This window comes from Rhodotorula toruloides (genome assembly GCF_000320785.1).
Source record: "Rhodotorula toruloides NP11 unplaced genomic scaffold Scaffold1, whole genome shotgun sequence".
NCBI classification, from domain to species: domain Eukaryota; kingdom Fungi; phylum Basidiomycota; class Microbotryomycetes; order Sporidiobolales; family Sporidiobolaceae; genus Rhodotorula; species Rhodotorula toruloides.
In genome coordinates, this window is record NW_015622961.1 from 278,269 (window position 1) to 302,861 (window position 24,593).

General features: G+C 62.2%; 10 protein-coding genes across 10 annotated transcripts; 5 read left to right on the top strand and 5 right to left on the bottom strand.

Moving 5' to 3' along the window:
- Positions 1–753: 753 nt before the first annotated feature.
- On the top strand, positions 754–3,850 carry RHTO_00113 (urea transporter; the record flags this gene model as incomplete). Its single annotated transcript, XM_016413797.1, has 13 exons — positions 754–962; positions 1,016–1,073; positions 1,143–1,202; positions 1,377–1,508; positions 1,570–1,884; positions 1,954–1,980; positions 2,093–2,187; positions 2,272–2,340; positions 2,404–2,743; positions 3,081–3,181; positions 3,241–3,540; positions 3,595–3,683; positions 3,744–3,850. 13 exons carry the CDS (start codon positions 754–756, stop codon positions 3,848–3,850), a joined length of 1,902 nt encoding a protein of 633 aa, XP_016276804.1.
- Positions 3,851–4,081: 231 nt separating this feature from the next.
- Positions 4,082–4,676, bottom strand: RHTO_00114 (fatty acid desaturase 2 (delta-6 desaturase); the record flags this gene model as incomplete). The annotated part of the gene is made up of 4 exons (XM_016413798.1): positions 4,082–4,104; positions 4,166–4,279; positions 4,408–4,513; positions 4,668–4,676. 4 exons carry the CDS (start codon positions 4,674–4,676, stop codon positions 4,082–4,084), a joined length of 252 nt encoding a protein of 83 aa, XP_016276805.1.
- A 464-nt stretch (positions 4,677–5,140) lies between these two features.
- On the bottom strand, positions 5,141–7,640 carry RHTO_00115 (serine/threonine kinase 25; the record flags this gene model as incomplete). The annotated part of the gene is made up of 11 exons (XM_016413799.1): positions 5,141–5,158; positions 5,280–5,360; positions 5,448–6,000; positions 6,060–6,331; positions 6,415–6,558; positions 6,616–6,677; positions 6,736–6,768; positions 6,832–7,066; positions 7,133–7,176; positions 7,254–7,322; positions 7,382–7,640. The coding sequence occupies 11 exons, from the start codon at positions 7,638–7,640 to the stop codon at positions 5,141–5,143; spliced, it is 1,770 nt and encodes a 589-aa protein (XP_016276806.1).
- A 426-nt stretch (positions 7,641–8,066) lies between these two features.
- Positions 8,067–9,471, bottom strand: RHTO_00116 (mitochondrial large subunit ribosomal protein L23; the record flags this gene model as incomplete). The annotated part of the gene is made up of 3 exons (XM_016413800.1): positions 8,067–8,177; positions 8,253–8,348; positions 8,455–9,471. 3 exons carry the CDS (start codon positions 9,469–9,471, stop codon positions 8,067–8,069), a joined length of 1,224 nt encoding a protein of 407 aa, XP_016276807.1.
- Positions 9,472–10,207: 736 nt separating this feature from the next.
- Positions 10,208–11,515, top strand: RHTO_00117 (uncharacterized protein; the record flags this gene model as incomplete). The annotated part of the gene is made up of 5 exons (XM_016413801.1): positions 10,208–10,551; positions 10,640–10,666; positions 10,727–10,761; positions 10,824–11,072; positions 11,133–11,515. The coding sequence occupies 5 exons, from the start codon at positions 10,208–10,210 to the stop codon at positions 11,513–11,515; spliced, it is 1,038 nt and encodes a 345-aa protein (XP_016276808.1).
- A 167-nt stretch (positions 11,516–11,682) lies between these two features.
- On the bottom strand, positions 11,683–13,156 carry RHTO_00118 (uncharacterized protein; the record flags this gene model as incomplete). Its single annotated transcript, XM_016413802.1, has 2 exons — positions 11,683–12,173; positions 12,235–13,156. The coding sequence occupies 2 exons, from the start codon at positions 13,154–13,156 to the stop codon at positions 11,683–11,685; spliced, it is 1,413 nt and encodes a 470-aa protein (XP_016276809.1).
- A 1,513-nt stretch (positions 13,157–14,669) lies between these two features.
- Positions 14,670–16,400, top strand: RHTO_00119 (aldehyde dehydrogenase family 7 member A1; the record flags this gene model as incomplete). The annotated part of the gene is made up of 3 exons (XM_016413803.1): positions 14,670–15,069; positions 15,126–16,240; positions 16,293–16,400. The coding sequence occupies 3 exons, from the start codon at positions 14,670–14,672 to the stop codon at positions 16,398–16,400; spliced, it is 1,623 nt and encodes a 540-aa protein (XP_016276810.1).
- Positions 16,401–16,739: 339 nt separating this feature from the next.
- Positions 16,740–18,656, top strand: RHTO_00120 (uncharacterized protein; the record flags this gene model as incomplete). Its single annotated transcript, XM_016413804.1, has 5 exons — positions 16,740–17,438; positions 17,537–17,691; positions 17,750–17,869; positions 17,924–18,446; positions 18,516–18,656. 5 exons carry the CDS (start codon positions 16,740–16,742, stop codon positions 18,654–18,656), a joined length of 1,638 nt encoding a protein of 545 aa, XP_016276811.1.
- A 553-nt stretch (positions 18,657–19,209) lies between these two features.
- On the top strand, positions 19,210–23,130 carry RHTO_00121 (uncharacterized protein; the record flags this gene model as incomplete). The annotated part of the gene is made up of 9 exons (XM_016413805.1): positions 19,210–20,428; positions 20,492–21,629; positions 21,690–21,725; positions 21,785–22,069; positions 22,128–22,159; positions 22,218–22,341; positions 22,401–22,706; positions 22,764–22,980; positions 23,041–23,130. 9 exons carry the CDS (start codon positions 19,210–19,212, stop codon positions 23,128–23,130), a joined length of 3,447 nt encoding a protein of 1,148 aa, XP_016276812.1.
- Positions 23,131–23,302: 172 nt separating this feature from the next.
- Positions 23,303–24,491, bottom strand: RHTO_00122 (uncharacterized protein; the record flags this gene model as incomplete). Its single annotated transcript, XM_016413806.1, has 5 exons — positions 23,303–23,702; positions 23,771–23,954; positions 24,013–24,112; positions 24,174–24,251; positions 24,327–24,491. The coding sequence occupies 5 exons, from the start codon at positions 24,489–24,491 to the stop codon at positions 23,303–23,305; spliced, it is 927 nt and encodes a 308-aa protein (XP_016276813.1).
- Positions 24,492–24,593: the final 102 nt, after the last annotated feature.

The window sequence follows — 24,593 nt, forward strand, 5'->3', positions numbered from 1 at the left end:
CGAGCGAGCGTATCTGGAGCACCTCGAGTTAGCCGCGGTGAACCTGCGCAACTGTTATCGCGAGCAGAAGTCGACGAGGAGACGGTCGCAAGGCAGCGAGTGAGGCGGGGCGACTCGTACAGCGGTCGCCTAGCATACTGTTCCCCGTGCACAGGTAGCATGCTGGCGTTCAGCGCGAAGCAAGCGACGGCGAGGTGAAAGAGCCGGCCGACCTTTCATGCTCGCCCGCTTGCCCCGCTGGTGCTCGCAACGCGCGACTCCAGCTCGAGAAGTGCGCTACGATGTCTCGATTGCGCTGTACAACCTCAATCGCACCGCACACGATAACTGCCGCTGCTTGCCAGACCGCTCTCGCTGCGCTGGACTCGCTCGCATTTCTCATCACCTGGAGGGACAGGCTGAGGGTGAGGGCGACGCGGGGACTGCTCGGGCCCACCGGCCACGTCTTTGTCCTTATCGGAGACCGGTACACGGCGCCGCAGAGCCCGCGAATGCGTGAGGCGGCGAGTACAAGCCCTTTTCCGCCCTCGTTCCCCTTCGCTCTGCGATTTAGGGTTGGCGAAGCGGCAAATCGCGGGGAGCGGCGGTGCAGTATTCTGATGGAAGGCCTCCTACGATAAGGCGCCGCTTTCGCACAATCTGGGGCTATCGCGGGGGACTGTCCGCGCCCTCTTCGACAATCGCTCCCTCCTTGCTTCCTCTCCCGCTTCTCTTCACTCTCTGCTCGTTCCCCGACATATCGACACCCTCACCATGCCCGGCACAGCCATCCTCAGCCAAGGCGTCGGCTACGGCGTCGTCTTGGGAATCGGATGCTTCTTCACGCTCCTCATGATCGGCCTCACCAAGCTGCAGACGCGGTACACGCCCATGAAGATGACCAGCATCTCTGAATTCGCCTCCGCCTCGCACTCAGTCAAGCCCGGCCTCATTGCTTGTGCCATCGTCTCGTCGTGGACTTGGTGAGTCTCCTTCGCATCCCAGACGCCTTCGACGGTTGCTGACATCCTCGCAGGGCTGCAACATTGCTCCAGTCTTCGGCGATGGGTTACAAAGTCGGAATTTGCGGACCAGTACGTCCCGTTAGAGCTACAGTTCTGAACGGACAAGGATCCGAGCTGATCACCAAATGGCGCGTGCAGTACGCCTACGCTGCTGGAGCGACTGTCCAGATCTTCATGTTCGCCGTCAACGCTGCCAAGGTAGGCTTGACTCGGGAGACTCGCGCGAGCGGAATCCTTCCCCATTCACCCTTCCTCGCCGACTTCGCCTCGAATTGCGGATTCCCAATCTCTTCACATGCATCCTCTCCACTCGCTCGGCGATCCGTGGGACTCGCTACCAGATGCAGCTGCTGACTTGCGTTCGACCCGCAGATCAAGATGAACGCGCCCAAGGCTCACACATTCCTCGAGGTCATCCGCGCACGCTGGGGCACCATCCCGCACGTCGTCTTCACCTTCTACGCCTTCGCCACCGCCTTCCTGGTCAGCTCCATGCTGATCACGGTGCGTTCCCTTGTTCACTCGGTCGGTCCGAAGCGAGGCAAACTGACAGCTGCTCTGGCAGGGTGGCTCTGCGACCGTCACCGACCTCACCGGCATGAGTACCTGGGCGGCTTGCTGGCTCATCCCGCTCCCCGTCGGCGCCTACACTCTCGTCGGCGGTTTGCGAAGCAGTCTCCTCGCGGACTTCATCCACACCTTCTTTCTCTTCGTCATCATCCTGCTCTTCATGTTCGAGGTCTTCGTCACGAACGACAAAATTGGCTCGCCGAGCAAGATGTACGACTTGCTCGTCCAGGCTGGTCAAGACTGGCCGGTTACCGGTAACAAGGACGGATCGTACCTCACCTTCTCCTCCAAGACCGGCATGGTGTTCATGGTGCGTCCTTCGTCTTCGATTTCAGGGGATCAGAACGAATGCTCACCTTCTTTGCGCTGCGACGTGCAGGTCATCAACTTGATCGGCAACTTCGGAGTGCGTCTGCCGCCTTTTGCTCATCGATAGGCGCAGCGGCTGACGCATCATGCTTCTCGTCTTGTTCTCCAGACTGTCTTCAACGATCAAGCTTGCAAGTGTCGCCCATCAGCACTCGCGGAATCTTAAGCTGACCTTCCCAAACTTGTCCTGCTCGCTCCGCTGTTCGTCACCTTCGCGTACGCCTGCGACATCAATAGACTGGCAGTGCGTACGAGCTCCTGGATTCGCGACCCGTAGCCAGATTGCTAACTCCGCTACTCTTTCTCCCACTGTGTCCCTCTCTCGCAGACGCGCCATCGCCAGTGTACCGAGCACGGCCGTGAAGGGATACATGCTCGGCGGTAGCGCATGGCTCTCGTGAGTTTGAGTGTCCTGCGGCAGAGGCCGGGTCGTCGTTGATCTCGTTCTATCCCTTCGCAGGATTCCGCTCGGAATGGCCGCTACTCTCGGCTTGTCGGCAGTTGCCCTCAAGTACGACCCGAGCTATCCGAACTACCCTATCGGCCTTACTCCCGCCGAAGTCTCTGCTGGCTTGCCCGCGGCCGCCGCTGCGCAGACCCTCCTCAAAGCCGGCGGCGCCGCTGCACTCCTCGTCGTGCTCTTCCTCGCCGTCACCTCGGCTACCGCAGCTGAACTCTGCGCCACTTCTACGGTCATGACGTACGACATCTACCTTCCCTACATCCGACCGACCGCCTCCGAGAAGGAACTCCTCCGCGTCGACCACATTGGCATCGTGATCTGGTGCCTCGTCATGGCGGTAGCTGGCTGCATCTTCCATGCCGTCGGCGTCGGGATGGGGTTTTTGTACGAGAGCGCGTATTATTTTTTTCATCTCCCCCAAGCCCGCGCTGACGAACGCTTCCTTTCGCAGTGATGGGCGTTATCATCGGTGCCGGCGTCGTTCCCATCGCCATGGCCATCATGTGGCGCAAGGCAAACCGCTGGGCGTGCACGTTCGGCGCCATCGGCGGTACTTGTGCAGCTGTGAGTCCGCCTTTCCTCCCCTCCCCCTCAATTCTCTCTCATCGCGTCCTCCTCACAAGCTGGACTTCCTGCACTGTAACACTGCTCTAACTCCACTCTTCCTTGCGCAGATCATCGGCTGGCTCGTCGCTGCCGCCACCCTGAACGACGGGGCTGTCAACATGGAGACGACATTCCAGGACTACCCCATGCTCACCGGCAACGTCCTCTCGTGGGTCACCTCTCTCCGCCACTTCATCGGCGTCAAAGCTGATCTGGCATCACCCGCAGCATCGGCATCGCCTCCATCATCGCCTTCACCGGCTCGCTCATCTGGCCCGAGAACTACGACTGGGTCGAGACTCGCGCCTTGCACGCCCACACCGAAGCGTCCGAGATCGTCCCCGAGTCGCCGGTCGAAGGCCTCGACGACGACTCGAAGAACGAGAAGGGCGTCGTTTCGCCTGACCAGGGTCGCTCGGCGGCGCCGTCCATCGAGGGCGTCGAACTCGACACGCCTGAGCACTTGCGCAAGACGCACCGTTTTGCGACGATCGTCGCCACGTGCATGTTTGTCATCCTGATGATCCTGTGCGTCGCCGCGCTATGCTCTCTCGGATTCGAAGCTGACTTTCCGCATCGCAGCATCCCCGTCCCGCTCGCCGCGTCCGGCTGGATCTCGACCAAAGTCGGCTTCACAACCTACGTCGTCATCGCCTTCATCTGGGTCTTCTGTGCGTCGCTCCTCTCCTCCCCAAACTACCTTCCCCCGCTGACAATCGCTTCCCACACAGACGGTGCCTTCGCCGTTTGCATCTACCCGATCTGGGAGTACCGCAAGAGCCTTGCGACCATCTTCGGGCACATCTGGGCGGACGTGACCGGCAAGGGCAAGAAGTGAGTGTCAAGGGCGAAAGTTTGTGATCCTGTAGATTCATAGAAAGGCTTCCTGTCTTCCCGTAATGTCGGTTTGTGCGCACCGCCAACCAAGCGTCTCAGTAATATGAAGCTCAAGCGGCTAGCGGACAAAGCCGAGCGAACGCGGAGTCCGGGAAGTAAGTCGAGCGACCTCTTCGCGGGAACAGCTCAAGACCTGGTTCGAATACAGCGTCGCTTGGGTGTCTACAGTCGCTCAGAGCTTCGAGGCTTCGCCAACTGCGCAAGGGGGCGTCTTCAGCGCGAAGACTGGCGTCGAGACGGGCGAGGACGGACGCACCCTTGCCAATGAGGAACGGTTTCGCGGTTTTCTTCAGCACCGACGCCCCATGAAACTGGTGGAACTTCTCGGTACTGTCCTGCCCGCACGCCTTGAGGAGGACCTTCTTGCCGCCTGGAGCGAGAGGAAGCGGGAAAGGAAGTCAGCAAGGGGAGAAAGCGCTCCGCAATATCGTGCGGCCTCCGACGACTTCCCCATGGCCTTCCGCCTCATACGCATGTACTGAAGAGCGTCCTACGCACCCGGGTGGTCCTCGAGAAAGTCGGTAACATCGTAGACGCCGCCCTCGACAATGACCCACGCCGAGTCTGCTGTGTTGTGCTTGGCGACCTCCTCAGCGGTGATGACCTGCACGATAGACCGGTCAGAAACTCTGCCATACTCCAAAACGGCCTCCCAGCGCTGCGACGCCCTCCTCAACCTCGTTCGAGATGAACCGGATGTGGGGTCCTCCGCGCGATCCATCCAGCGCCCGCCGCGGCCGCGAGAAAGCAAGGCTCACCTTGGACATTGTGTTCGAGCTTAGCAAGAGTCTGGCGAGCGCAAAGAGAGCGAGAGCGACGAGAACGAGCGAGACGAGTCCGGTGAACGCCCGGCACGCCCGGCGACGAGCAACTCGGCGGTGAGCGATTGGCTGTCGTCGTGTATCGCGCTGTGGAGCCGCGAGGGGCATGCACAGGCAAGAGAGAGTCGCCAGGGGAATCCAGTCCAAGCGGCGCGAGCTCCCGCAGCGTTGCCGTCGCTCAACACGGAGCGAAGCGAACGGGATCAGGGGGGGTGGGCGAACGACATTGCTTGGAGGCGAAATGCAAGTGTCTACAGGCGGTGACGGTGTGTCAGGAGTCGGGAGATGCGGAAGAAGTCGGAACGAGGAACTGGGTATGCGAGAAAGCGAGGGGATAATTCGAACGGAGGCGATGGTCGTGTCCAAAGTCGTGCATGGGCTTGCGTGGCGGAGAGGGAATACTCGTGGGTCTAGTCGTCGGCCTCGGGCTGTCGCAGCAGGACGAGTCAGCTCGAGGGAAGACACAAAAGCTCGAGAATCAAGACTGCGCAAACTCGCCTCGACGCTGTCGACGACCTCGCTGATAAAGACGTTGATCAAGCCAGGCACCTCGCGCTCGATCTGCTCGATGGCGGCGCGGAAGCGAAGGATGGATTGGCGGGCGGTAGGGTTCGTAACGCGGTCGTGGATCTGCAGGGACCTGCTCGTCAGCACGAGTCTCGCCAAGATTCGTTGACGCAACGACCAGAACGAGATCACATGTGCGCAAGCACGCACCGAGTCGAGAACAGGCAAGACGACCGTCTCCATAATCCCTCCCTCGTCCTCCGCTCCCTCCTGCGGCTGCGCCGCCTGCGCCGCCGCCCCGTTCTGCCCGTGCGCGTACTGCTGAGACTGTCTCGCCTCCTGCACCTGCCGCTGCTCCTGCAACCTGAGTGCCTCCAACCTCTCCCGCTCACGATCAAGCGCTTCTCGGGCGCGCTCCTCCGGATCCCTCGCTCCGCCCGCCGACGATGCAGCAGAAGAGTAATCGTCGTACTCTGAGTGCGCCGAAGTCGGGCCTGCGGCGTCGGAAGAAGCGGAAGGAGGCACGCCGCGGACGGTGTCGTACGAGTGCTGCTGGGCAGCGGGGTGAGGAGGGCGCGAAGCGTAGTCGTGGCTGCGGACGGCGGGCGCGGGCTGAGAATGCTGAGGAGGGTATGCGCGTTGCGGTGCGGGCTGTCGCTGCTGTTGCTGCTGTTGTCGTCGGAGAGTCGCGGGACCGCCAGCACGAGCGTGGACATGGCGGACGGTCCCAAAGTCCCACAGCTCGTCCTGCTGCGGGATGAGCCTGCGCGCGTATCGAGCTCAGTTGCGAATCCGAACAGGACAGTGCACGACTCGACTCACTCGTTCTCGCTCTCCCCGCTCCCATCCTCCCTGTCCTTATCCCGCTGGCCCTCCCCACCCTCCGCCTTCCACCTCGCCAACCTCTCGATGAGCTCCGTCAAATAACTCGTCTTCTTAGCCGTCTTGATAAAGCGATGCTTGAGGAGGTCTTTCGCGGAAGGACGAGCGAGAGGGTCGCGTTGGAGGCAGAGCGAGACGAACTCTCGGAACGGCTTTGAAAAGCGAGGGTCGTCGAGCGTTGGTGGAGGGTTCTTGGGGATGAGGAACAGGACCTGCGAGACGGCACGGCAAAGAAAGGGGTCAGTCAGCCGAATCAAAGAAAGCCGCGAACCATTCAAGATCTCGGGACGCTCACCTTCATGGGATGCAGTTCAGCGTAAGGCGGCTCGCCCTTGGCCATCTCGATCGCCGTGATGCCGAGAGACCAGATGTCGGCCTTCGAGTCGTACCCGGACTGCTTGATTACCTCGGGCGGCATCCAGTAGGGCGTGCCGACGAACTGCGGGCCTTACGGTGGTCAGCTCAAGCAGAACAGGAGGAGCTTGCGATCGCGCACGGTGTTCTTCTTGGTCATCGTCGCGGTAAGCTGACCCGAGACGCCGAAGTCGGCGAGCTTGACTGCGAGGACCGAGAGCTTTAGCTCCAGCGGGCTCAAATACGAGCATAGATTACGCACCGTCACCCGAAGCGCTCAGCAAGACGTTCGCAGCTGCGAAGACAGAATCGTCGTCAGCCTCGTCGAACACGACAATACTCGGCGAGCGATCCGCACCCTTGATATCCCTGTGCAACTTCCCCTCGCCATGCAGATACTCGAGGCCCTTGAGCAGCTCGCGGCAGATGATGGCGATATAGTCCTCCTTGAAGACGCCAGGTTTCAGCAGGTCTCCGCACGAACCGCCTTGGAGGTATTCCATGACGATCCAGAGCTCGGTGCCGCGTAGCCAGGAGCCTTCGTACTTGGTCACGAAGGGCGAGTCGAGCGAGGAGAGGATGGAAATCTCGGACTGGAGGAATGGAAGCGTTGCGAGGTTAACGACGTCTAGCAGCAGGACTTGACATTTTCGGCGCACCTGAATGTCCTCGATCTCGTCTTCGGCATCTTCAAGGTCAATGACTGCGCGAGAAAAGTAGACGAGAGCGTGAACCACCGTCACGCGACTCGGGAGGGAACTCTTGAGGAGATGGGCGCACCCTTGATCGCAACAGCCTTCCCCGTCCGTACCGAGTACCCTTTGTATACCTCGCCGAAGGATCCCTTGCCTGCGCAAGAGAATCGCTCAGCACCCGAAGGAAGAGGAGAAGGACGTCCCCACACCTACCAATTCGCTCCTGCCTGACGAAGAGCTCTGCGGGGTCCGCATTCCGGTTGTACTCGCCGCTGCTGCCTGTCCGGTCACTCCTCATGCTCTGTGCCCCGCCACTGCCTCCAGATCCGCCCGAGCCGCCCGAGCGAGACGAGAGAGTCGAGCGTTGGGTGAAGCGAGACGAAGGCGAGGGGTGGGAGGGTTGTTGGAAGGAGGAGCGGGATGGGGAGGCGTAGGACGGTTGTTGCGGGTGCTGCGAGTACCTCGACTGCATCGTGCAGGGTCTATCGGTGTGGTGAGGGTGACGAGAGTCGTGCCGACTCGCAGGACGATGAGGGGAGTGTGCGGGACGCTGGGAAGGCGGCGCGGCTGCAGGTGGTGGGTAGCGGGTAGTCAGACTCGCTATCAAGCCAGCAATACGAGTCAAGCAGCCTGCGACGCGGTGCACGAGCGAGAGGAAGCAGCGAAAGCGAGAGGAGGCGGTGTTGGCTCGAGGAAGGAGCAAACCGACGACACACTCGCGCTGAGTAACAGACAGCTCCGGCAATGGCTCGAGAAGCAGTACTTGGGTGCTCCAGCGGAGCGAGGAAGCAAACGAAGCGGTCTTCAACGACTTGGCCTGCTCTTTCCCCTCGCGAAACTCCCGCTGCATCGAGTAAAGCGCTGCGAGTTGCGAGAAAAGTACACCCCTGCCATCCAACTAACCGCGACTGCGCCTCTTCTTCTGACCGTACGCTGGGCGCTCGTGCACGACGAGCTTGTTGCCGCGCTTGCTGCTGGGCGGGCGAGTCCGCTGCCCCTTCGTGCCGTTCTGTGGGGGCGTACATCGTCAGCACTCGAACGAGCGACGAAGAGCGAGGCCGGAAGGAGGGCGTCGCAGACTCACGTTCCACTTGTCCCTCGGGTGGTTTCCACCCTTCGACTTTCCACGTCCACCTCCGTGCGGGTGGTCTGTCGCGTTCATCGCCGTACCGCGCGTAACCTGTGGTACACGAGAATGGTCAATCGCTCGTTCAGTTCAACAGAAGCGCAAGCGCCCGAAAGAACGGGCAACCGCGTCTCAGCCAAAGCAACGAGACGAGACGTACCGGACGGAAACCGAGCCACCTCATCCTTCCGGCCTTTCCGAGGTTCGTGTGCTGGTAGTCGGCGTTGCTGACCGAGCCGACCGTTGCGACACCGTCAAGCGGGACATAACGAGTCTCGCCCGAGTTCAACTTGACCTGGACATGCTTGCCGCCTGGCCCAGCGGGCGCGACAATCCGAGCACTTGTACCCGCCGAGCGGACCATGACGCCTGGGCCGGTGTTGGAGAGCGAGATGCTGTGGACGACGGTACCGACGGGGATGAGGCGCACGGGGAGGCAGTTGCCGGGCTTGAGAGCCTGGGCGCGCAGGGTGGTGACGTCGATCTCGTGGATGTCGGGGAGCTTGGGGATGCCGCCGGGACCGGTTGGCGCGCGGGTGCTCTGAGGCGCAGCGGGGTCGACGAGGCCGTGGTCTTCCGGTTGCACCTCACCGCTGATGAGCGCCTCCTCAGACCGATCGAGGAGGAAATGTTTGGGGATGCCCGAACGGAACGACTGGACCGTGTCGCCCGCGCGAAGTTCGGCCGGCGCGAGGATGTAGCTCATCGCGCCCGTCTGCTTGTGCTTGAGCAAAGCGATGTGCGCTGTCCGTCCCGGGTCGTACTCGATACGAACGACCTCCTGCTCGCCCGTTTCTCGTCGGTGGAAGTCGACGAGACGGAGACGACGCTTGTGTCCTCCTCCGCGACCACGAACCGTGATCTTGCCATGGTTATTCCGTCCACCGGTCGCGCGCTTCCCGATCGTCAGTGGGCGGAAGGGACCGCCCTTGTGGAGGTGCTCGGCAAGCGGTTGTCGCAGGTGACGACGACCAGGAGTGACAGGGAGGTAACGCTTGAACGTGGCAGAACCGGCGCGCTCGATGAAGACGAGCTGTCGGCGCTCATTGCCTTTCTTGTCGAGGTACTTCTTGCCCGTCGGCTTGGCTGCAGGAATGGGTGTGGAGGAGAAGGGTCGGAGAAGCGAAGGGGAGGGTCGAGGGAGAGCAGCGCGGGCAGCGCGGGCAAGCTGCAACATCCTGGCGGGTCCTGCGTGAGCGCATACGGGTTGTCAGTCCTGTTCAGGACCATTGCTGCCCTCTTTGCAGCTCCGCTCGATGCTGTTCCCACGCCAGTCCTCCTCATCGCTCGAATCCAACATCAGACGCCCGAGTCCGTCCGCATCGCCCGCACGCCCGCTCCAGCGCTCGGTCCACTCGTTCCACGTCTCCAAGCTGTCCAGCGAACCCTCGAACCAGGAGAACAGACTGACGGCGAGATCCGGTCGACGAGCTGGACTTTTGGGAGCGGTCGAGCGAAGTCGCGCGACCGGTCGATCGGGCTGGTCGAGGTTGGAGCTCGTCAAGGAGCTCTGTGGAGATGGCCGCTTGCAGCAGGCGAGCGGGAGAGAGGCAGCGAGAGCGTGGCTTGAGCGAGACCCGCTCGCCGCGAAGTCCCTCGACAGGCAACCGCTCGCTGGCGTCGACCAGTAGAGGCCAATGTGATGTCTGCTGATACAAAAGGCTTGTATTGTCCAGTCTGCCGCGCTCGAGCCTTGCTCGGAGGCCTGTGGGAGATGTGAGCAGTCTCCGTACTCCTGGAGGGCATCGTCCATCTTGCAAGACTCGCTGGAGAGATCCGGTCGCGAATAGAGACGGATACTGCACTCGTGCGAGCGTCATTAAGCCTGTCAGACAGCCGCAAGAAGCTGTTGTCGCAGCGTTGTCGCCGCCTTCTCCTCCTCGACTCGCTTCGACACGAACTGCTCACTCGCTATGGCTGATCCCGCGATTGCTGGGGCTCAGATGGCTCAGTTGGCTACCTCTTCCGCTACACCAGGCGCCGCAGCTCCGCCAATCCCGCCCGTCGCCTCGGACGCATCAGGTGGAGCACCCTTGGCATCGTCCTCGTCTTCCGGCATCTCTCCCTCGCCTGCAGCGCCGCCAACTCCATCAGCAGTCGCAGGGGCACCCAGCGCCGCTACGCCTGCAACAGCGAAGGGAAAAGGGAAGGCGAAGGCCGCTGGGCAGAAGAACAAGGCTGCAGAGGGTCCGGACGGCGAGCCAAAGCCAAAGAAGAAGAAGACGGCTGCGAAGAAGCCTGGAGAGCCTGGTCCAGGGTGCGTGGCTCCTCCAACGGAGACGTCGGGCGAGGTGTAGCAGCTGCCTCTCGAGGTGGACTTGCTGAGCCGTTGCCTTTTCGCGCAGGAAATCGTGGCGAAAGGGTTTGAAAGGGTGTGTGCTCTCCGTCTTTAGCCCACGACTTTGCGCTGACGCTGTCTCTGGATCCTGCAGCAACCTTGCCGGCGTGGGACTGGATCCTGCTGTCGGTCCGTCTTTCGTTCACTCGGCTCTCTGAAGGTACAAGCTGAATCGCCGCTCCTCTCGACAGCGGCTGGTCTACACGGTGCTGGCACTCCCGGCGCGAGCTCTCCCGGCGGCGCCGGCTCGCCCGCGCCTTCTCGCGCATCGGCCGCAGGCGGTACAGGCGGAGTCGGCGCTCCTCCAAAGCTCGGCAACCAGTTTCTCGCGACTCAGCCCCTCCAGATTGGCACGCCGAGACCGAGGAAGTGGATCAAGGGGAAGATGGAGTTCAAGCGGTATGATGGAGCGACAATCTTGCTTCCGAGCTGGCAGGGCGGTGCGTCGGCTCTTTCCGCCCAGGCGAGTCGAACCAGTAGCTCACTCTTACCTTCGACAGACTCTTACTCGGCCTTTGCGACGGCCGTCGGTACCGCCGAGATCGACGAACTCGCCTCCCCTCCTCCAGCCTCTTCCCCTCTCCCGCCTCTTCCCAGCTCCAAACCTCGCGCAGCTCCTTCACCAGCTCCTCGAGCATCAGCACCCGCTCAAACCCACGTCCCTCCCGCGCAACCCCCGATGCTCTTCCCTCCGACTCTCCCCGCTCTTCCGCCTCAGCCAGCTCGGCCTCAACAAGCGCCGACGCCTGCACCGACGGCGGGTGTGAAGGTCGAAGACGCACCAACTGGGCAGACGCAGATGGTTTCGGCGCATCAGGCGGGATTGGGAGTCGATGCGAGTGCAGCGCCGGCTTTTACGCCTGCGACCGGAGGGAGCGCGTGACATACTGAGGTCTTGCGGAATACAGTCACTCTCCATGAAGATCGTGCAGATGCGGAACTGTTTGCGAACGAGAGGTTGCGACTGCGATGCGAGTTTGCCCATACTTCCCACGGAATGCTCCGCTATTACTTGCTAAATCCCCGCTGCCTGTGTATATAACCTGACCGTCATACCGACTGCGACGACGCCGGCATCGCCATGCCGCCCTCCTCGAACGACTTGCGACTCGAGAACTCAGTCCCGCTCTCATCCTCGCCCTCTTGCTCGAAATCGTTGCGAAAGACGAATCGCACGCCTCGCTTCGCGCATTCGTCCATGATCTCGGCTACCGCAGCTGAGTGCCACTGCTCTGGCGTGTCGACTACGACGAGGTCGGTGAACGAGTCTGGAAAGGCGAGGTCGTCTCGCTGGAGGAACTCGACAAGTCCAGGCCGAGTGAAGCGCGAGCCGACGTTGTAGGACTTTATCGTGAGTCGACGCAAGGTAAGCGGGAGGTGGAGCAGCGCGGCGTGAGAGATCTCGGTTGCTGAGACTCGGAGGGTTTCGAGGCGCGTGAGGGAGGGGAGGACGAGGTCGAAGAGCGGAGCGCGTTCGCCGTCTTCCGAGGCCGAGTTGATCGAGTCGGTGTCGTTGTCAGAATCAGGCGAGGCGGGGTTGCCTGCGACGAGAGCCGTCAGTTGCGAAAGTGACACGGAGAGACTGGACGTAGGGCGACTCACAGATGTATCGCACGTGCCGCAACGACTTTGCCGACGCTGCGAACGCCTCGCGCATCTTGTCGACCGGCTTGGCAGACTCGAAGTAGAGGTCGAGGAGCTCGATGTCCGGACTTTGCGAGAAGGCTGCGACGAGGACCGTTGCCGGATAGCCGTAGTGCACCTTCACCCGCCGGAGCGACAGCGCGCCAAACGTCGGCGGAGGCGGACTGATGTTGCCTTCGTCGGGCGGAGTGAGCGGCGCCATGAGAGCCGTCTGTTCGAGGTTCTGCAACGTCGGCGCGAGTCGAGCCGCGTCCTCCAGCCGCCACAACTCGCCCGACCAGTGTACAGCCGCCATGATCCGTGGACTGAGGATACATGTGACGAGCGCGCGTTTTGGGTCGACGACGGCAGGTAAGAGACGCGCTCGGACGTCTTGGTGGAGAGGTCGGATGTGTAGGTGCACGGCGGCGGGACACGCTTGCACCGCCTCCGTCAGGAGCTCGGATATCTCGAGTTGTCCGCGAGACGCATCGTGCGAATGCTCAACGTCCCGATCCAGTCCTAGGACGAGGTAGGCGGTCGTCGTGCGGGCGAGTTGGGCGGCCGTCTCGCTCGAAGCGAGTGCGTCGGCGAACCTTCGAGCTCGTCGAGCGCCTACGAGCGCAACGGACGAGTACAAGACGGCTTGCGCCGGTTGTCGCCAGCTCTTGCAGACGAGGGCGAAGGGAGCTGCGGCTTCGTATGAGTGCCACGACCGGACGGTTCCGCCGTGCTGGGGCTTCGTGTCGGGCGTCGAGGCGAGTCGGACGATGGCATGGACGAGCTCGAATGGGAGGCGAGAGATGGGAGAGGCGAAGGACGAGTCGGTTCCCTCGCCGAGGCGAGAGCTCGACGTGCTCGACCGGCGTCGCCCGTTCCCGTCGAGACCGCCAGACGGCATCTCGCTCGTCTGCAGCGCGAGCTAGGCAGGCGCACGCTCGCGAAGACGAACGAAAGAGCGTGCCGTCGAAGTGTGCGAAAAGCAGCACCACTGCTCCACCTCTGCTCCGTTTGCGTCCTAGCGACCTTTGCCGCGGTCAAGAAAAGCGCACAAAGCACTCGACAGCGGGAATGCGCCGCGATCGCGCGTCCTTGACCGGCTCCACCCCGTCCCGCAAGTCCTGCAAGAAGCGGGACCCTCAAAGAGCGAGGTCCGTGTCTGGCGGCCCGCGTAACAGTCGGAAGCTGGAAAGCTTTGCTGCTGCAAGCGGAAGTCGTTCGCGTCGACGCCCAGCGGGACGAGGCAGGCGACGAAGAGTAAAGGAAAGCAAGAACCGCTTCGGCACGCCACCCGCTTGCTCGCGCCCGCACCGACGAGTCTGGCAACTGTTTCCGCACGCATCGATCACAAACGCCGGCGTGCTGCTCCTGCGGAAAGAGGGAAAAGAAGCGGTCCCTCCGAAGCTGGGGTTAAATGAAGCCTCTTCTCGAGCTCGGCTCGTCTGGTCGACGAAGCGTTTTGAATTGACCGCCCTGCGTCGCGTCCGACCTCGAAACCGTGGCTGTTCTTCGGCGACGAGACGGCCGATGCCATCGCGCAAGTCGTCCCGAGCCAGAGGGAACGCCGCGAGAGGTGGCCTCGCGGTGCGGAGGACGGCGCGGGACTCTTCCCCGTGCGCGAGATTCCGCGAGAGCTCCAGCGTGCCTAACCTCCACCACCGCACTTGCACCGCAACCTGCTGCTGACGAAGAAAAGCGTCGCACACAGCGCCGAGGGTCGAGGAGACGGCCGTCGTCCTGCGAACGAAGCGAGGGTGCGCCGTCCGAGCAGCTCATCCTGTGAACACTGCCCCAGTTCTCCCGTTCTGCCGCCGCTGGTCCCGCATGCCTCCCTGCACCGTTCGTCTCACCGTTCGATGCGGTCCTTTGGTCGGCATCCGAAGGGAGGAGGCCCCGTCGATGAGGAGAAGCGCCAGCCAGCAGTCGTCGTCATCGCACTGTGCGGGAAGCTCAGCGGGTAGCAGCAGTACTGTAGCAGTGAGGAGAAAGAGAACAAGCGTCGTTTGCGCGGGAAGCGTGCGAGCGACGGCGGACGACGATCTTCTCCTGCCCGGGCGAGGGATCTGCACGAGCCTCATTGCAAACGCGCAGATTGTGCTTGAAGACGTGTGCAGTGTCGTTAGCAGATGTACGGTGAAGCAGGAAGACCAGAGGCGAGGTGGTCGAGCCGGAGGGACGTCTCCAGGCGAAGTCGAGGAGGAGGGGGTTGGGAAACAGACCGACGGCGCTCGCTCGTCTCCCAGACCTCGCAGCGACGCACAGTAAGCTCACGGCGACGTTATTTGACGTTTGGCAGGCTGCAAGGATGTCTGCGAGCAAGTGGAAGCGGTCAAAGTCACGTGACGCGGACGGGATCCCACCTCGGTTCGCTTGGGACGTCTCGACCTCGCGCCTCTCTCTTCTCCAACGCCATCATGCTGCGCTTCACCGCTCTCTGCACAGCCGCGCGTCCGCTTGCTCACTCACGTACGCTCTCCTCGCGCGCCTCGTCCGTCCTCTCCTCGCTCGACGTCCCCACCTCGGGACAGCCGATAAATGGCGTCTTCTACGACGCTGCCGTGGGCTGGACAGGTTCAGGCGAACTGCAACGCTCGACAAACCCAGCGACGGGAGAAGTACTGGCCGAGGTGCGCACGGCTTCGAAGGAGGACGTCCACAAGGTTTTGAGGGCTTCGAGGAGGGCGTACGAGAGTTGGAGGACTGTGCCGGCTCCCAAGCGCGGTGAGGTGCTGAGGCAGATTCGTGTGGCGATGAACGAGCGCATCGAGGATTTGGGCAAGCTCGTCAGCCTCGAGATGGGCAAGGTCCTGTCTGGTCAGTTTGCTCTTCCGCTCTCGTGAGCCTCGGGCTGACTTGGCTCACGCACACAGAGGGCCGCGGCGAAGTGCAAGAGTTTGTCGACGAGATGGACCTCGCCGTCGGACTGAGCCGGTCAATCGGCGGCACAGTCGTCCCCTCCGAGCGCGGTCGACACTTCATAACCGAAGTCGCGAACCCTCTCGGCGTCGTCGGCGTCATCACAGCCTTCAACTTTCCCTCCGCCGTCTTCGGGTGGAACTTCTCGCTGTCGTTCATCACCGGGAACGCGACCGTTTGGAAACCCGCGCCGACGACTCCACTCACCGCCATCGCCTCGATCAAGATCATCCAGGAGGTCCTCGCGGCTAACAAGCTCGATGGTGCTTTGGCGGCCCTCGTCTGCGGCGGAGGAGAGGCTGGCGAGGCGCTCGTGACGGACAAGCGGGTGGACCTTCTCAGCTTTACCGGATCCGAAGCGCGAGGGAGGGACGTCTCGATGAAAGTGGCGAGTCGGTTCGGTCAGAGCCTGCTCGAGCTCGGAGGGAACAACGCCGCCATCGTCTTGCCGGACGCGAACCTTCCTCTCGCCCTTCGAGCAGTCACCTTTGCGGCGCTCGGCACGTCCGGCCAGCGCTGTACCTCAACTCGCAGGCTGTTCCTCCACTCGTCCATTGCGTCGCACTTCATCTCATCCCTCACCGCGGCGTACAAGTCGATTAGCCCGTCGCGGATGGGCGACCCGCTCGATGGCAAGACGCTTGTCGGGCCGCTGCACACGCGCGACAGCGTCAAGCGCTTCGAGCAGGCTGTCAAGACGGCCAAAGAGCAGGGTGGCGAGGTTCTGATCGGTGGGAATGTCGTCGAGATGCAGGGCGATTTGGCGGGCGGGAACTGGGTCGAGCCGACTATCGTCCTCGTCAAGGACGTCAACCAGGTCGCCATCATGAAGCAAGAGACCTTTGCTCCGATCCTTTACGTCTCGACTTTCGACTCGCTCGAGGAGGCTATCGCGCTCAACAACTCGGTCGAGCAAGGACTGTCGACGTCGCTTTTCACGAAGGACCTGGGCGCGGCGATGCAGGTTATCGGCCCCGCCGGCGCCGACTCGGGTATCATCAACGTCAATTCGTCGACGAGCGGAGCAGAGATCGGTGCGCCCTTTGGCGGGAACAAGTCGAGTGGATGGGTTCGTTCCTTCACCTCTCTTTCCTCCTTCGAAGCTGACCCTCGTTCTGCAGGGCCGCGAGAGTGGCGGAGACGCATGGAAGCGCTACTGCAGGTGGTCGTCGTGCACGCTCAACTACTCGGACGAGTTGGGTCTCGCGCAGGGCGTTACGTTCGACTGAGAAGAGGTATTCGGCTCGTTTGTGCTCGCATGCTGCATTGTAACAGGTTGGCTCGTCGACGTTGCGAGGCCAGTCAAGCGAGTCTTTCGTGTGCAAGCGGGTGGACTTGGGGTCCGACGCAAGAAGTCGTCGCTTCCTTCTCGTCCTCCCGCCCTCGTCCTCTTTCGACTTCATGACGAGTCCGTCTAAACGTGCCGTTGCTTGCTGGAGTTGCTCGACTTCACTCGTTCGCCTCGCCGCCGTCTAACTCCGCGGTGGTAAGTGGCTTCGATCGCGAAGTCGTCGCCCGCTGCCGACGACGGCGACGCTTCTCTTCCTCGTGCGCTTCACTCGCTCGTGATGGGGCTGCTCAGGCCAGACCCACTGCTCGTCATAGGCGCACCGCTCACGCCCGCCGAAATCGAGGGCGCCATCCACCTCCCACCCTCGCACCCCGACCCTTGTTCCATCCTCGAATCACTCGCTCCCGGCTCAGTCCTCCGCCACTTTGACTTTGTCGCACGCTACGACAGGGATAGCAGTTTCAGGCCGAGCGAGATCGAGCCGCTTAGGAGGGAGAGCGACGGGCTGGCGGATCAGGTCGTCGACGTGCTTGGGTTGGCGAATGTCAAGGGGAAGGGGCGGGATGCGCTTGTTGCGATCGAGGAGTACTTGCGGGAGAAGGAGCAGGGTGCCGACAGCTGGACGAAGGAAAGGGAGGACGACCCTGTGTGGCGATTGTGGGAGGAAATGGCGAGGGATCCGCCTGAGGGCGTACACGGGTACGGCTCAATCAGCGACGGCAAGCACGACAAGCGTTCAACCCCTCTCGAGCCGTTCGGGGCACGAGGAGACTCCCCGCCCACTCTTGCCGAAGGACAAGCCGTTTTCTGGAAGTACAGCGCGCAAATCTACTCCTCCCTCGCGCACTTCTCGCTCGCCGGGGGTTTCTCAGCGCCGAAACTTGCGTCCGTCATGCGCGAGACGAACTACTTGACGTCCGACATGCGGGATGCGACGCACAAGCGGTTGTTGGAGACGAGTCTGTTCGTTCTTGATGTGAGTGTCAGCGCTTCGAGTGTGGAGGGAGCGCTCTCCCCGCACTTCCTCCTCTACTGGTTGTGCCAGGCTCACACCTGCTTCTCCACCTCTCGCAGGCCATGACCGACATGACGACCGGTTCCGGGCGAGGCTGGCGCAGCGCGTTCCGGGTGCGGATGCTACACGCTCAAGTCAGGCGACGCATCGCAAACGGCAAAGGCCGACACAACCAGTACGACGAGGCCGAAGCAGGCGTGCCGATCAACCAGGCGTGCGTTTCTTCTCTCGCATCTTGCACACTTGTCGCTGATTCCTGGGCCGGTCGCCAGAGATCTGCTTGCTGTACTCGGAGCCTTCATGGTTGCACCGATGTGGTCGCTTCGACGAATCGGTATCAAGGTTACTCCACGCGAGGAAGCGGCGTACCAGGTCTGCTGGCGGCATATTGGGTGCGCCTCTCGTCCTGTCATGCGCTTTCCCTGGAGCTGACTCCTTCTCTGCAGCTACTACCTCGGCATCTCGCCTTCGCTCCTTCTCAAAGTCTACGGCACGACCTTTGAAGCCGCCGAAACCTACTTCGCCTCCCTCGCATTCTGCATCTTCCCCTCTGGCGCAACACCCTCCGATCCGCACGCCACACCGCAATACAAGATCCTCTCGTCAATTGCGAACCGCCCGCCGCGACCATCGACAGTCCAGCACCACGTCGAGCTGTGCCGACTCTTCCTTGGCCCTTCGTTGGCGGACCAACTCGCGTTGCCGGACAGCCAGTGGCGCGAACGTCTCGCGGTTGACTTCGAGATGTGGAGCGCATGGACGCTGCTCGCGTTCGGCCAGGCATACGCGCGAATCCCGCTCCTGGGCGAATGGAGGGGCAAGAGCTGGGAAGTCCGGAGGCAGAAGTGGTTCAGGTGGGCTATTGAGCTCGTGGTAGTTTTCGGATTGGGCGAGAGGAGGACGGTGTTTGCGTGGCGGGAGGCGGACAGGCATGAGTCGAAGTTGCAGAAGGACGAGGGGGAGGAACCGGTGCGTCCTCTTCTGGCCTTCGCATCGTCGCCCCTTCGCTTACTGACGGAGTCGCGGGTCTCGTCGCAGGGCGTCGAGTTTGGCGCACACGTCGGCGCCGCAGTCCGCAAAGAATGGCGCGACCTCCTCCTCGAGATGGGCGTCGTCTGTGGCTCGATTGCCGTCGCTGCGGTCGGCTGCGTCGTGGGGATACATCGTCTGCTCGCTTAGATCTCTCACTAGACCTCGTACAGTGTCTTTGCATGTCGTTGTGCCAATTGCAAGTCTTTTGCGCGGTCGTCCCCCTTTCGAGGACTTGGTCGGAGTTGAACTTGGCCGGCCAGTCTTCACCTCGTCACGCCTGCTCGCCTGCTGGACTGCTCTTGGTCTCGAGTGCACCGCTCCGAACCGCTACAGGGCATCGACGCTGCGCTTCCCGCTGTCCGCGCGACTCGCGACATCATCCCAACCGCCCCACTTGCATCTTCATCTCTCGGACGACTGAACCACGACGTATTGACCTGGTGAGTGGCGCTAGCAGACGGAGCAAGTCCGTGAATTGGCGGTCAACAACGAGCGGCCGCGGCGACGGCTTGTTGCGGAGGACGAGAGGGGTTCGTGTTGTTGCCGTTCGGAACGGCGATGAAGGGTGTAACGAGGCTGAGGGCTCTCAGGGACAGAAGACACCGTCGGACGCATTCAGTGGACGTCGCAAGCTGACCCTTCCCCTTGTCCGGTTGTCGCAGCTCATCCCGCCCGCCTCCCCTCGCCCTCGCCGCCCGCGATGACAGCCTGGCGGACCTCTCCCTCCCGTCCAGCGCCACCCATCTCCTCCGACTCTCCCAACCATCCAACACGCGACTCGCTGTTCGCGGGCCCCTCGCACTCCCACTCGCCCTCGACGAGCCGGCCATCCTCCTGCCTCTCGGCTTCCGGCACGATCGGCTCTCGAACCCTCACGAGTTCGAGCTCTGCTTACTCGTTGCTTGCGAGAAAGAAGGCGGAGATGGATGATGAGGATGACAGGATGAGCGTGAGGAGCGGGTTGAGCTCAAGGGGTAGCAGTTTGACGCTGAGTGGGAAGGGGGAGGGGACGGCGAAAGGTAGGAACAGGGCGGCTAGCTCGGCCAGCTCGGTGGTGACGATGAGGGGTTCGCAAGGAGGGGTTCGCGAGGATGACGACGACCGGATGGAGGTGGATGAGCAAACGACTGGGCCGGACGAGAAAGGGAAGGGTAAGGCGAAGGACGTGGCAGAGACGGCTTCTGCTAAGCGGCAACGGCTACGACCACCCATGCCCGATTTTACGAACCCTTCTACGCGCCCGAGCCGGTCGTACTCGACGAGCCCCGGCAACATCGTCTCGCCTTCGCAGCCGACCCTCTCGACGACTTCCGCCGACGACTTGATGCCGTCAATGAAGCGCAAACCGAATCGCGCGCCTTCAATCTCCTCTGTCTCGTCTCGGCCTCGACCCAAGACTTCCACCTCCAGCGCAACCCTTCGACCACCCTCTTCCCCCTCGAAGCCCCCTTCCATCGCTCCGAAAGACACCTCGACATCCGACTCTGCCTCGCTGTCGACTTCTCCATCAGAGACAGTGTCGAGCGCGGCCAGTATCGTCTCGAAGCGACGCAGCTGGTTCGGCAACCCTGCCGACCCTCCTCCTCCTCCCGTCCCTCCCAGTGCAGCCTCCTCGAATGACCCTCCGCGCGTGCTCGCACCTTCCGATCCTGTACCTCCCGCTGATCCAGCTCCAGCAGCCACTTTACCCGCCTCGTCCGTCCAGCCCGAAGCAAACCGAGGCTGGCTCTCCCTCCTCTCGCGCGGGAGACCTAGCATGCCTGATTTGGCGGGTGCGGCGGCGAAGCAGGAGGTTGACGATGCGGAAACGACACCGACGCAGGAGAGGCCGATGGAGCTTGATGTGCCGCAGAAGGAGGAAGAGGCGCGCGAGGTCGAGGCGGAGGAGGCGCCGGCTACATTGACGACGAACGAGCGAGGTGCTTTCCCTCATTCCCTCCGATCAGGTTTCTTCACTCACCTTGCTTCCGTCACCCATCTAGGTACCGAGATTGCGGCGGCAGGATCCACCAACCAGCCCGTTTCGCGGCTGTCATGGTTCGGCTGGAGCCGAGCGACTCCTTCTGTTCCCGACGCGCCCTCGCAGAAGACCGGCGACGAAGCTTTAGCGCCTGAAGCTCCGCCACCTGCGCCGCCTGCGCCAGAACCTTTGGAGGAGCAGACGGAACTGCCTCCATCTGCGGAAGTCACAGTCGCGACGACATCCGAACAGCAGACGCCAGCTGCCTTTTCCGAGCAGCGCGGCTGGCTAAGCGGATGGTGGGGCGGAGCGGGACAGTCTGCCGAGGAGCTTGCTGCGCAGCGAAGGCGGGAGTTGTGGGCGCTCAAGCTCGCATCTCAGCGCAACGCTAACAAGCTTATCGAGGCTGTACCGGAGGACGAGGAGATGGCGCCAAGCAGTGACGAGCGCACAGCAACTGTCACGCCGGCGACGAATGACGAGACGCCGACGCCTACGCCAACTCCCTCTCAGCCTCTCAAGCACAAACCGTCGGGCTCGTGGAGTATCTTCTCCCGCACGCCTGCCTCCGCGACTTCCGTTCCTACCGGCACCTCGCCCACCAAGTCGATGCTGTCTTTACGAGCGCCGCTCGGCGGGCTCGGCATCTCCCCCTCCTCCGCCGCGTCTACCCGCTCGAGAACCTCGTCGCACAACGCCCCCGACACTGCACCATCGTCGCCTCAGCTTCGAGCGCAGTCCGACCAAGGACCGGTCAAGCCGCTCACCGGCTCTATTCGCTCGTCGCCTCGCCAGCGACCATCATCCGCCTTCGAAGCGCCTCCTCCCGTCGAGAATCTCGTCCTCCCGACCTTCAATGACACCTTCCTCCGCCCTCCTCGCTCCTTTGCGCCAAAGAAATCGACTCTCACTCGCGCCGTCAGCGTCGTCAGCAGCTACTTCTTCCACCGCCCGCCTACGGAGGAGTCGACGAGTCCTCGACTCGTCCAGGCGCAGCAGGCGGCGGGGTTCAACCCGACTGGCATGCTGACGGAGATGCGGGACGACCCGGCAGAAAGGCTACCCAAGTCGCTGGACGTCATTAGCGAGGGACCGAGGCTTGGCAAGGTCAAGCGCGTCGTGACGATTGGCGTGCACGGCTGGTTCACGTCGAACAACATGTGCGCTCGCTCTCACACAGATTCAACGCTTCGTTCGCTGACATTTGTCACCGACCGCAGGATCAAGTCGCTCATGGGCGAGCAGACTGGAACGAGGTGGGATAAGCCGTGGCCTATTGCTGCTCTCCGCGCTGACTGAATACGTCTCCTCGCAGCGTCAAATTCGCAACCATGATGCACGACGCCGTCCACTCGTATCTCGAATCGCACGACGTCTCGTCCTTCAATATCCAGGCGATTGCCCTCGAGGGTCAAGGTGAAGTCGATTACCGCGTCAACAAGCTGTACAGCCAACTCGTCGGCCGCGAAGAGTGGCTCAAGGCGATCAAGATGGCAGACGCTGTCTTCGTTGCGACGCACTCGCAAGGAAGCGTCGTCTCTACGCAACTCTTGGCGAGGATGCTCGACCAAGGCCTCATCACCGGCACGCAGACGCATCTGTGCGTGCTCCGTGCACTCTTACTCGCGATTTGATTCTGACGCTCCGCCCTCGCGCAGCCTGGCTATGTGTGGCATCGCTCAAGGACCTTGTGCGTAACGATGCTTCACTCCGTCCCGCTCGCCTTCTGCTGACGCTTCATCCGCCAGTCATGTACCTCTACCAGTCGATCGCCCTTGCGCCCTACTTCAACTACCTCGAGTCGGCACCCGCCCGCGAGCTTTTTGCCTTCCAGGACGCCGAGTCTGTACCGGCCATCAAGTTCATCGACAGGTCAGTCGGCCGTGCTCCACGCTCTCCTGTCACAGGCCGACTAACCCTTCACTCGGCAGCCTGCGCATCATCCTGAACGCGGGCGTCAAGCTCACCGTCGTCGGCTCGCTCAATGACCAAGTCGTCCCGCTCTACTCGGCCCTGTTCTCCGGCGTCTCGCATCCTGCCATCCTTCGCGCCGTCTACATCGATTCGGACGCCTTCCGCACATCCGACTTCCTCGCCAACCTCATCGTCTTTGCAATTCGGCTGCGAAATGCCGGCTTGTCGGACCACGACCTCGTTTACCACGTCAGTGAGGCGCTCGCAGGCGCTCTGACGGGTGTTGGGCACAGCAAGATCTATGAGGAAGAGGACGTGTACAAGTGAGTCGAGCGAGTCCTCCGCGGTCGCTTCGCTTGTCTAACCGCCTGTCCCGACAGACTCGCCGTTCGCTACCACTTCGAGACGACGCATCTGACCGAGCCGCCGACCCATCTCGACACTCGAACTACTCCGCCGCCGCTCTCGATGTCGTTCAACCCGCGCGACCGACGAAACCCGTACCTCCTGACCTGGGCGCTGAGAGGCATCATCGAGGATCCGCAGGTGCGAGAGCTGTTCAGCAACGAGTTGGTAGCATTGCGCGAGGCGTATGAGGTGCGTGGTGCCATATTTGTTCGACTCAACGATGCCGACTGACTCTGATCCTGCGTGCAGACCTGGAAGCCGCAGACGAAGGTGCTGAAGGATGTCAAGCTGAAGCTCGAGGGCATCCGCATGATGAGCTGGCGCGGTGGGAAGCTGTGAGCAGTCGGAACAAGTTGTAGAAAATCGCTGTCGTTGTTTCTCTTCCTTTGGCCCTAGCCTTGTTGTCCATTCTTGAGCATAACGCAACATGTCGTCGGACTCGTCTTCCAAACTGTGCAGATACTGTGACAACAAGCGTAAAACCCTACGTCTCTCGGCTGTCTGCCGCGAGCTACTCGTCCATCGCCTGGTCAGGCGGGTTCTCCGACGGTCCTCCGATTCTCTGCTCGGGCGGCGCTCCAGCAGCACGGCGCACCGCAGACGGTCCTGCTTCTGCTGCCAGCTCGCCGCCTGCATCGGCCTCTCCCTCACCTTCCGCTCCGTGTGCCGGCCCTGCCTCAGGCTCCTCTTCGACCGCTTTCTCCTTTCCCTTCTCCGCCTGCACGACAACCTTCTTCTTCGCCTTGCCCTTCGTGCGTCCCTCATCTTTCGGATCAACTGGCTGACCAGTGAGAAGCGAGACAGCCTGGATCGCCGAAGTCCTGGGTCGACGTTTGCGAGGCGCCGGTGCAGGCGACCCCTCAGTCGGCGGAGGTTTGGGCTTGTTTTTGCTACCTTTCGGGCGACCGGGCCTGCGAGACAAGATCAGAGTCAGCCAGTGGCTTCGAGTCGACGATGGCAGCGAAGTCAAGAAACGCACCTGCGCTTGACAGGCTGACCATGCTCGTCCAGCGTAGGTGCAGGTTCGCTCGCGCGACCCTTGCCCTTGAGGCGGGCGGCACCGTCCTTCGCCGGCTTATCCGCGTCGTGCTCGACAATCACGGGCTGGAAGTTGATGCGGTAGGAAGAGGTCGTGAAAGGGCGGTACGACGGCTCGGCATCGGCTGCGCGCGCTGAAACGTCAGCTGCGGGTCGCCGATGCGACCACGAGTAAGGACGTACGCTCGTGAAGGAACAAGATGTCGTTGCCGATCAAGGTCTGATGGGTCCCCTGGAAGTACTTGTGTCCAACGCGAGCGAACGGGGTAAGAGATTCAGGAGCCTGCGGAGTGCTTGGTCAGTGAGACGACAGTCCAGTGGGAGGACCGGGGAGGGCGACTCACGAGCAGCTGAACTTCGTTGTGTTCCGCGAGGAGGTCGGCGGGAAGATGGGTCCCAAACTCGAGGGTGAGGTACTCGACCTGCCAGGCCACGGAGATCAAATCAGTCGAGACGTTCGGCGTCCTGAAAGCCCCAACGAGAGTGGTTGAGCCCACCTCGTCCTGCTCCCAGTCGTCCGGACCTTCTCCCTCGTCCGTCTCGAGCTCGACGAGCATCTCGCGCGCCGGCATGGCTTCTACACGTCTCCATTTCGACGTCAGAACGGCCTCTGCAGGCTGCACTGGCTGCGCTGCGCGTGTGTCGGGTTGAGGAGTCGCCATCGCTTCGAGGTGTTGATGAAGGGCGAACAGGGTGATGCGGGACAAAGCGGACAGCGGTGCAAGGCGTGAAGCAGTCTTACGAGCTCGCAGAACACGCTCAGC